This window comes from Meriones unguiculatus, chromosome 2 (genome assembly GCF_030254825.1).
Source record: "Meriones unguiculatus strain TT.TT164.6M chromosome 2, Bangor_MerUng_6.1, whole genome shotgun sequence".
NCBI classification, from domain to species: domain Eukaryota; kingdom Metazoa; phylum Chordata; class Mammalia; order Rodentia; family Muridae; genus Meriones; species Meriones unguiculatus.
The window spans coordinates 98,924,055-98,935,060 of NC_083350.1; the positions used below are offsets into that span (position 1 = coordinate 98,924,055).

Here is an 11,006-nt window from a genome sequence, read left to right on the forward strand (position 1 = left end):
CTGGCGTTTGGGTCTGGAAAGATGGCTAAAGATCACTAACTGCTCTTCCAGAAAACCTGGGTTCAATTTCAGCACCCAGCACACAAGCAGCTGCAACTCTAGTTCTAGAGAATCGGATGTTCCTTGTACTCTTCTAGTCTCTGAGAATGCCAAGCACACACATGGATCAGACATACATGTAAGCCAAACACCCATACACATAGTAAAATAAAGAGAATATTTTCAAAATAATTAAAAAAAAAAACATTTTAAAAAGATCTGGGATTCAAATTACCTTCACTGTTCCATCAAATGACCAAGAAAGTAATCTTGAATCTTTTAAGAGCCTGAAGTCCTTCACTGTTTCCTGATGGGCTTCCAAAAAGACAAAGTCCTCTGACTGCCAATTCCATACCTGGATATCAAAGAGACATCTGTTATACACCTTCCCCAATTACATCCCACTGAAAAGAGGGTAAATATTCTCTTATCTAGTCCTTTATCTTCATAGTATCTCAAACAGGGAAGTAACAGAGAATATTGTCTCTGTGTTTTACAAAGAGAAAAAGTTGAAGTTAATTAGCTTGACTGGGGGGGGGCAAAGTAAAACACTTTCCTCCTAAATAAATTTGTTTTCTACAGTTGCTTGGAGAGTAGTTAATTAAACCACCAGATAGAAAAAAACCTACAATATGCCAGTGAGCTCACCATCTGATTAAATTTTCCAGAGAAAATTATCTCAATTATGTATGTGCAGATTTGCAAGGCTGCACGTCGGGTGAAGCTGCAGACAGCCACCAGGGAAGCTGCTCTACCGCCCTAAGGGTCAGGGAGCCAGGAGTGTAGAAACAGGTCGTGGAGTTTCCAAGCTCCAAAAGACTTAGATAGCCCTCCATGCAATTCTCAGAAGAAAAGAAGCAGCAATAGGCACTCTTATTTTACAACAGCTTAGGGAAGAGGTTCTTAGCCACAAACAGACAAGGAAGAATTGAAGCAGTTCCAGCAACCAGGACAAATCAGCAAACAAGAACATCTGAGGCACAGCAGTGAACAGAAATTTCTATGTCGTGTCAATATGCAGAACTAGTCCATTACTAAATCATCTCAGCATAATAAAGTTCTACCAGCCTTAATCAAATGCATTGAAGTTGAACTTGGGGGTGCCTATCATTAACAAGAATTTTTATGAGTATACATACTATAGAATTTTTCCAGCTCTGTAAATACAATTCAATTATAAATAAATGAATGGATAGATAGATAGATAGATAGATAGATAGATAGATAGATAGATAGATAGCTGACTGGACATGCCTATAGTCCCAGCACTGGGGAGGCTGAAGAAGAAGATTTCTTATACCTTAAAAACTAATATATTTTTATCATCAGGTAAGTATAGATGATACATGAACTTCATTTACCTCAAGGTAGAGAGTCAAAAATCTATAAAAACAAACCAGTTTTCACAAGGTTGAGTGCTATCATCAGGCGGGTAATTCTAATTCTACTAACAACTTTAACTTGACAGAGATTCACTAAACCTATGTCTCAGGCTGGGGATGCAAAAGGATTAAAACAAACCTTCGTTCAATCATTTACTAAAATAAAGCTAGGTACGACAGCACCCACCTACAATTCCAGCACTTGGGCAAAAGAGGCAGAAGGATCAGGAGTTCAAGCCAGCCTTGGTTATAAAGTCAGTTCAAGACCAATCTGAGCTGCATGAGATCCAGACTTAAAACACACACACAATATATTAAAAAAGAAAAAAAATCAATCCATCATTTCTCAGAAATACCTGCCAAGAGTTTCTTTACATAGAGCATTAAAACGCTGTAACTTGCACTTGCTTTGGCAACACACACAGTAAAATTGGAACTACACAGAAAAGATTGGCACAGACCCTGTGCAAAAATGACATGAAAATTTATGAAGCGGTCCTTTTTTTTTTTTTTTTTTAAGAGAAACTATCTTCACATAGTCCTGGTTGTCTTGGAACTCACCATATAGACAAGGCTGGCCTCAGATCCAGCTGCCTCTGATTCCCAAGTGCTTGGATTAAAGGCAAGCACCACCACACCCAGCAAGCCCATACTTTTTAAGCCTCACAGCCTGAGCTGGATCCCTGGAATTCACATGGCAGAAGAGAACCATTTCCTGCACATTGTACTCTGACCTCCACATGAGCTCGCTTGAGTCCAAGGTGTGCCTATGTGTGAGTGCTCACATAAAATAAGCATATTTTAAAAGCATTATACATAAAAATCATTCTGAGCAGTCCAAAAAGAGAAGATAAAATACAACTTGTATTCTTAAAAATAGCTCCTATTCTAAAAATATTTCTAAAAATTATTTCTCCCTCTGGCTGAGAATATCTCGAAACAGGTCATAAAACCTTATGAATTTAAGTTCACACCGCATATAATGTCCCAACAGGATTTATCTGATGTAGTTAAATTTCCTCCATTTCAAAGGCATCTGGAGAGGAAGAAATGTGACTGTTATATGAATCATGGGAGCCTAATAATAAAGTTTCTGTATTAAAACCAAATTTCTTTCCAATCCCACACCTTCACAAGGACACAATACAGCAAAAGTGATTTTCCAAGACAGTTTTTAATGAGATAGTTAAATGTTGCCAGCATAAGAAATATGCACTAAATAAAACTAGGAGTCGGAGGCAGAGGCACCTGAATCTCTGTGAGTTTTAGGCTAGCCTGTTCTACAAAACGAGTCTAGGACAACCAAGGCTACACAGAGAAACCCTGCCTCAAGTGAAAAAAAAACAAACAAACTAGGAGTCTAGCCAAGGTGTAGAAGACTTGCTAGGGTGGGAGTGGTGACACATGAATGTAATCCCAGCACTCTAGAGGCAGAGGCAGGTGGATCTTTCTGAGGTCAAGGCCAGCCTACGTTACATTAACAAGATTGAAGTAAACCTGAGCTACAGAGTGAGCCCTATCTCAAAAAAGAAAAGAAAAGAAAAGAAAAGAAAGACGTTTTTGGACATTAAAAATATGACAGAACGAGGAAAAAAATCAGTAAGAGGGGTAAAAATATAAAACCTAAAAAAAAAAAAATTCAGAATGTACAGGACAGTATAAAAAGTGTAAATGCAGGGGAGAGACTGCAAGTGCTGTGGTACATGTCTAGCCCCAGGAAACGGAGGCAGAAGAATCAAAAGGTCATGTTCAGCTACATGGTAAGTTCAAAGCCAGCCTGGCTATAAAGGACCCTGCTCAAACACTAAACCAAAAATGAGGACAAGAGAACTGGCCAATAAATGAATAATGGGCTTTATAAAAAGATAATCAGATTGGACCAGAAGAGGAAAAGAGAAAAGAAGAAATAAATAAGTGAAGTCTGAATTTAAGAGTAAATTTCCTTAAAAGAAACTACCAAAATAAACAAAAGAGAAGGCAACTAGTGCACACCAAGGTACATTATCATGACATTCCACAATTGTGCAACTACAGGGAAGATTCCAAAATCTCCCACAAGGATTTAAAGACTTAGAATGGTGGCACATGTCTTTAGTCCCGGCATGGGAGGCAGAAGCAGGAGGAGCTCTATGAGCTCAAGGCCAGCCCGGTCTACACAGTGAGACCCAGGCCAGGCAGAGCTACACAGTGAGATTCTATCTCAATAACAAAACAAAACAAAAAGTCAGAACAACTTTAGACTTAATAATATAAATTTTAGAAATTAGAGGGAAAAATGAGCCTTTAAAGTTTTAAAGTAAAATCTGCAGCCACATGTAATCAAAGACTGAATTTTTCTGTTACCATAGGAATTGAAACCATGAGGTGTGGTGCATGCCTGTAATCTCAGCATTTAAGATGTTGAGGCAAGAGAATATTGTGTTTAAGACCAAGAAGCCTATGCTACATAGAGAGGTCCAAGACAGCCTAACTACATAGTAAGAGCCTATCTAAAAATTAAAAATAAGCAAAAAATAAAAAGACAGGAACTGAATTCACAATACCCTTTAGTACACAGCCTGCTTGGTCATAGTTGTGATATTTAGGATCTAAGCACAATTTGGTCAACACTCTTGTGATGGCGGGTCTGACAAATGGCTCTGAGTGCATGTATGCATGCACACATGTTGGCCAGGAGAGGTGGGAGAACAAATGTTAAATCCCCACCATTGAAACGTCAGCAATTCTCCAGGTGGAAAATTTAAAATAGCACTACAAGCATGCCATATGGAGGCATGAAGGTAAACATCAAAAGACAAGATCACAAAGATCTAAAAATACCTAAATATCTATAAGCTACCAGTGTAATAAACATCATATGGTTTTGAAGTATATGTATTAGAACTTAATAAAAATTAAATGAATTTTAAGAAAATATAGGGTGAGCTCAAAGTCTCACTATACATAATTATGGAAACTGATTTTAATTTTTTTGGTAGAACTTTAATACCACAATAAATGTTATTCTTAATAAGACAGGATAAATCATGTAAATTGGAGCTGGCATGGTGGTACGTGGCTGTAATCCCAGCATTCATGTGGTTGAGACACGAAGATTGCCAAAAGTTCAAAGAAAGCCTGGTCTGCACAAAGCAAGTTCTAGGCCATCTAGGTCTACACGGCAAGGCCTTGACTCAGAAAATAATAATGACCAAACAAAAAAACAAAACAAAAACAAAAAATTTAAGACAAAATTTAGTCATGAAAGTAAAAAATTATTTTATTTCTTTATAAATAAAGTAAAACAAATAATAAATAGAATAAAGTGGCAAAAATATAAGTATACATATAAGTATCAATACCAAGACAGGAAGAATTTAAATACTTAACTCAAAATAAATAACATTCTCTGTGCACTGCCTACCATGCCACACCCACAGAAAAATATGAACTATAGACTCTATAAAGCCTGTATGTACAGTCAGAATATACACCCAAAATAGTTTAAGTGCCCAAGTTTTAGCACAGCATTAGTATGAAGTGCCCTTCCGTCCCTCTCCCTCTCACCTGGATCACAGAGTCCTCAGAGCTTGAAATGAGTGTCTTCCCGTCAGCCGTGAACTGGATGTGCCGCACAGCCTTCCTGTGGCCAATCTTAGAGCCGAAAACTCTGTTGTTTGGAAGTTCTATAACCTTCCAAACAGAAAAACCACAAACAATCAGTGCGGGGTGAAGCAATACTCAGGCACCACACCCCCAACAACGTTCACATGTATATGCGCGCCTGACCCCCAGCCCCAACCGAGTAACCACTGAAATGGCCAAATGGCAGGAGGAACCAGTGACTCTTTTCAGTGCTCAACTACCCAAGTCATCAAAAGAAGCGACAGTCTGGGCTCAGTCTCCAAAATAAAAATGGCAATTTATGAAGAGTGAGAAAGAGAAAAGGATAAAAATCCTGCTTCACACAAGGCAAGCTCTTCAGGGGCGACAGAAATAAGGAGATATAAAGGCTGACAAGGTATAGGGCTAAGAGAAGGCTGGAGAACAGTGCAATGATAACAAGCTTTAGAAGGCCAAACACAGAGCTTCAGAAAGTAGTGATGGGCCTGGTGGGATGGAGGAGTGAGGAAAGTGCTTGTGCATAAGCAGGAGAACCTGAGTTTGCTCCTAGGACTACATGGGGAAGGAAAGAACTGACCCCCAAAAAAAGCCTGCCTCAAGTCCCCAAACCAGTACTATGGCCTAATGTACACATAAAAAAATGTTTAAGATGGAACACAAACTCACCACATGATGACTATAGCAAAAATGGTTTCAAAAGAGCTCATATGGGTGGGTGGTGGGTGGGTATGTACATGTGGACTGTTATTTACCCAAGTTAAAATAACATACAAGATGGTGCTATAAAAGAAGATTCTAGAAATCTAATCCAGGTGTTTTAGGAAAAATGGGCCTTCAAAAAGCAAAGACTGTGACTTCAAAGCAAAAAGTGTGACTGGGACCTTCAAAAAAGAGTGGAACATTCGATATTCCTAGAGGGGAAGCAAAGTGGCACTGGTTGCTGGGCAATTCATTCCGAGACTTGCAATGGACTACTAAGCTCTGGCGCTTATGGAAGCCGTGGGAATTAGGAGACCAGACATATGCAAAACAGGAATCACAGTATCCGATGGAACAGTCAACAGTAACCAATTGCCATTTTTAAATGTTAAAAATCAATTAAAATATCCAGATATGGGCATTTTCACATGGTTCACTGCATATTTATATTATGTGAGAACTGTGAGGAAGTTAAGAATGTAGTAAAAAGATGTTTTTGTGGTTTTTTTACATATATGAGTGTTTGCCTACATGCTTGTTAAGTGTACCACGTGTGTGCTTCATGCCTGTGGAGGTCAGAAAACAGCCTTAGATCCCTGGGAATGGAGTTACAGGTGGTTGTTCATCATTATCATGTGGGTGCTGGGGACCAGCAAAGGGAGACCAGTATTCCAAATGAATACTACACAGCAATACAAAAAATGAGGCTGAGAGAAAACTAAGAAAACCTGTAGTCATTCAATAACCCTGTGTCCAACAAACAGCTGTCAGAGACTTGCTCACAGCACTGCCCAGTCTTAACTGAATGCACACGGCTACAGCTGCCAAGGGAGACCTAGCAGCTCTGACATCACTGCCTCTTCACTGTGTGTGAGTCATTAGTCTCCTCTGGTGGGGTAATTTGACCTAGAGAATATTTGTGTAATCCCTTCTGAAAAGCAACCCATGGTAAAATAAAGGGGGCTAATGCCACTGGCAATAAATAAATTAACGCCCAAAAGCCTAGGTAAGAAAAACCAGTGCTCACTAAGTCCTGTAGCTGGACAACAGGTACTTTCGTGATGAACTCAGCAAGGTGATAAAGGTCAGAATATTTTCATACAAAATGATTTTCATTGTAATACCTTTTCTGCATCAGAACCTGATTCTTTTCATTTACTGGTCTTGCTGGGTATGCTCAGGATTGTGGGTGGTGAACACACCTGACATCAAATGTAAAAATCAAGAACTGGTGGAAGAGTGGGCACAGAAGGCCCTGTGCAGACATTCTCAAAAGTCTGGAAAATGACAACACATGGCTATTTCTAAGAGAGGGTAAAGCTTTTTGTACAGTTGGCTAAACATGTTTAACTTTTTAATATGTATAAAACAGCAGGACACCTACAGAATGAGAAACACAGGAAGCTCGAGAAGCAGGAGTGATGTAAAGAGATAGTAACCAGGTAGATGTAGAATCTATGGAATATGACCACTAGATCACAGAGAGATCTGTTTAGTATACAGGTGTGCAATGGCAAGCATAAGATTAGTTTTAAATAAATAACTCTAGTCACAGCTCTGAAGACTAGAACTGAATACCTTAATGGCTCCATCCTCATCTCCAAATGCAACATACTCAAGATGTGGACTCAGGCAGCAACAGCTGACTTGAGCTTCAGGCAGGTAATCAATCTGGCCTGTCTTCCCAGCAATGAGCTAATGAAAAAGAAGGCAAGTTATTAGGCTGTATGTGCATTTTTCTGTTGTTATTCTTCCAAAGAGAGGCTTCGGTTGAAAAGTAAAAGAAAGCACAGACAATAACCAAGAGTTCTCAGGGAAACAACAAAGCCTGATCCTAAACTCAGTAGCTGTATTTAGCACTTTATGCTTTCATTTTACTTCACTTATATGGCTCAAATCCATTTTCATAAAATAAAACAAGCTTTAAAAGGGTTTGAAAAGTAGCTGCTGTGCCCACCACCTGAGACACAGCTGTCTGATAATGCAGTCTCACAGCCAGCCCCACATCCTGTCTTTTATTTCTTCTCAGAGCCTGTTTTAATAGGGTTATCATTTGTTATAATATACCTTTCTGAAATCTTCAAAGGAGCTGTGAAACAGGACTGAGACAGACATTACACACAATGATAACCCAAAATTGAAATTTATATACTCTGAATCACTCACAAAACAAGATAAATTAAGATTCTTTCCTTCTTTGAGGGTGTGGAGATAGATCTTACGGAAGAAACTTGAAAACATAATTTCTGTCACTGACCTTGTAATTCTTAAACTAAGATTATCCAACTTTATAACCTCTACCTAATACTAATGATTTTTTTTTAAATCATAAATAAATAAATAAATAATAAAAATTAAAAACTGAGTGCCTTAGCACCTCAATTAAAAGATATAACCTCCTCCCCTTCTATCTGATCCTAGCCTATCAGGTCTCATGAAGGCTGGCTGCATCATCTTCCTCTGTGGCCTGGCAAAGTTGCATCCCCCACATGGGGAGGTGATCAAAGAGCCAACCACTGAGTTTATGTCAGAGATAGCTCCTGAACCCACTTGGACAATGAGCAGCCTATGGGCTTCCTCCGAACAGGGAGTCTAGGTCCTCTCCATGCATGGTCTCTGGTTGGAGTATTGGTCTCTGCAGGACCCCCTGGGCCCAGGTTTTTTGGCTATGTTGTTCTCCTTGTGGAGTTCCTATCAGGGGACTAGGGAAAGGGCATATGAGGAGAAAAGTAAGGATGGGTGGGACTGGGAGGAGACGAGGAAGTGGGCTGCAGCTGTGATACAACATGAATAAATTGTAATAGATAGATAGATAGACAGACAGACTGACTGACAGATATGACCTCAGGAAGTATTTCTCAAGCTTAAATAAATTATTATATGCATTTCTAACTCTGTTTTATGACCAAAAAAATCTGAATTATTTCTCAGCATGACACATGCAATGAAATTGTTTCAGCTACACTGATTATAAGTAAGATTAATTAATAATACATAGCTTTACCTTTGTAACAGTTTGCCAAAAATGCTTTGCTCTGTTAGATATTTAAAGTCAAGACCAAATTACTCCAGGCTGCTGGGGAAGAAAATTCATCAATGCTCTTACCTAACTGTGGCCACTTCATGCTACACTACAGACCTGCTAAGTAAGATTGTGCAACAGTAGCATGACTGCTATGGGGATAACCAACCTCTTTTTGGTTGGATTTGTGGATTGCTGCATAAAAGGAATTCATGCCTGGCACTGTAAACCTGGTGGTCAAAAGCCCATGGCTGAGGAGGTCACAGGCTCTAGGCAAGGAAGTTACTACTCTTATTTTGAAAACAGATGTGCTGTCAAACTGCCTCCCAAACAGTCTAACTACCTATTTTTATACCCACAGAATAATCCATGCTTCTTTCAACCTTGGTCAAAGAGTCTTCTTTTGCAATGGTCAGCAGTTAATGCAGAGACCCATAGCTAGTAACAGTGCTGAGAATTAAGTGACTATTGAGTGTTTAGTCCTATATAGGACATCTGTATCTCTTCCTCCAAGGCTCAAAGAACATCATGGAAGAGGGTACTACAAGAATGTAAGAACTGGACAATGGAGAGGTATGCTGTAAAATGCTATCTCCTGGATATGACATGACCATTGCATTATGAAATTACAATAAGTATGGTTACCTTCATAATCTCTCTACATGATTAGGCCCTTTAACAAATTCACTATTAATGGTGAGGGGCTTGGGAGGTACCACCCCTCCATGAGGACTCATTAGCTGTTAATGGTTACAGGGAGAGAAGAAGTCACTTCTTTAGCTGGGTCACCACTGACTGATGCCATGTTCCAGTAACTAACCCTGAATCTATGTAAAACTCAGTAGGACACACACACCACCTATACCAGAAAGTAAATGAGCAACTTGTTGGGGAAGGGGGGTTCAAAGTAAGTGGAAAAGCAATAAGAGAAGGTAACGGGGTGTATATGATCACAATGCATCACATACATGTATAAAACTGTCAAGCAATATTAAGACTCAACTACTGAAAAGTGATTATCTTCCTCCAAAAATCAAATTCAACACTTCTTTTAATTGATAATTTAAAAATTCTACATTTACTTTAATGGAACAACTATTTGTCAGTTAAACTGTCCTCTAAACTCCTGAAAACTATGATATACAGTAAAATAATATTTTTAATCAGGCAAATTCATCATCCTTTGGTTATGACAACTGTAACTGAAAGGTTGCATAGGTTTGATTTAAAAATATACAAGCAAGGGAACAATGACCTTAGAAAGAACTACAATAAAAATATCCCAAGCAAAAGGCTCAGTCTATTATAAAGAAAAAAAAAGTACGTAAAGAATTCACATTCAATTTCCTATCCAAGTTCATACCATAAATGCAGAACACTAATCATCATATTGAGAGGATGGTGTGTGAATTTATAAAATATTAATCAAGATAAACTTAGAGATGTTTTACGATTTCACTCTAAAACCCAGAATGTGGAAGACAAATTGCCAATGTGACATGAACTATGGATTCCCAGGTAGGAAACTCTTCAACTTAGAGTCTGCCTTAACCTGTAACCAGCTCACAGATTGCTCAAGATGAAAAGGGCCTGGAAGGTGACAAAATGAGAAGCAATAAAGTTCGGTCAGCACAGAGCCAGTTGGCACTAGTCTGAATGTGCTCTGGGTCTCCACTGCACCAACCTGAGTACTCAAGCTTAAATACTCTAAGCTCTGCCTGCGGTCTGCAGTCCTTCCCCAGCTCTCCATGTGTTCTACCTCACTTTCACATCCTATTCTTTCACATGAACTCTTGCTCCCTATATTAAGTAAAAATAAATAGTCAAAAAATATAAAAATAAAACTTGCAGCTGCAAAGAAGGCCCAGTGGCTAAGAGCAGAAAACCAGGTATAGTTCCCGGTACCTACATGCTAACTCAAAATTGGTCTGTAACTCCAGCTACAGGAGATATAATTCTGGTCTCTGTGAGCACTGCACACACAGGGTATAAACACATGTATTCAGGTAACACACACATAGTAAAAATAAACAAAATGTTTTAAAAGAAAGAGAGATCAGATTATCACTACTAAAGCCTTCCCTAGAAACTAGCAAGGTATTTCAAAGGCTGGTGTTCCAGGATATTTGATTCCATTGTGAACACTGAGATTATGAACTGTAAAAGCTTGTTTATTGTTCGGTGTGGCTCAGCCCTAACACACACCTCTAATCCAAGAGCTTTCTGTACACTGAATTTAATAAAATTAACCCTAAGTCAAG

General features: G+C 38.9%; 1 protein-coding gene and 1 non-coding gene across 2 annotated transcripts in view; one reads left to right on the plus strand and one right to left on the minus strand.

Moving 5' to 3' along the window:
• Positions 1–11,006, minus strand: part of Apaf1 (apoptotic peptidase activating factor 1) — an 81,769-nt gene that overhangs the window by 10,803 nt on the left and 59,960 nt on the right. Inside the window, exons 21-23 of the mRNA XM_060377914.1 lie at positions 7,302–7,418; positions 4,968–5,093; positions 275–394 (exon numbers count right to left, since the gene is read on the minus strand). Of these exons, the coding sequence (XP_060233897.1) occupies positions 275–394; positions 4,968–5,093; positions 7,302–7,418 (363 nt within the window). The remainder of the gene's footprint in view (positions 1–274; positions 395–4,967; positions 5,094–7,301; positions 7,419–11,006) is intronic.
• On the plus strand, positions 1,826–1,928 carry LOC132652547 (U6 spliceosomal RNA). Its single transcript, XR_009590157.1, has one exon. It is a non-coding gene; the product is annotated as a U6 spliceosomal RNA (small nuclear RNA).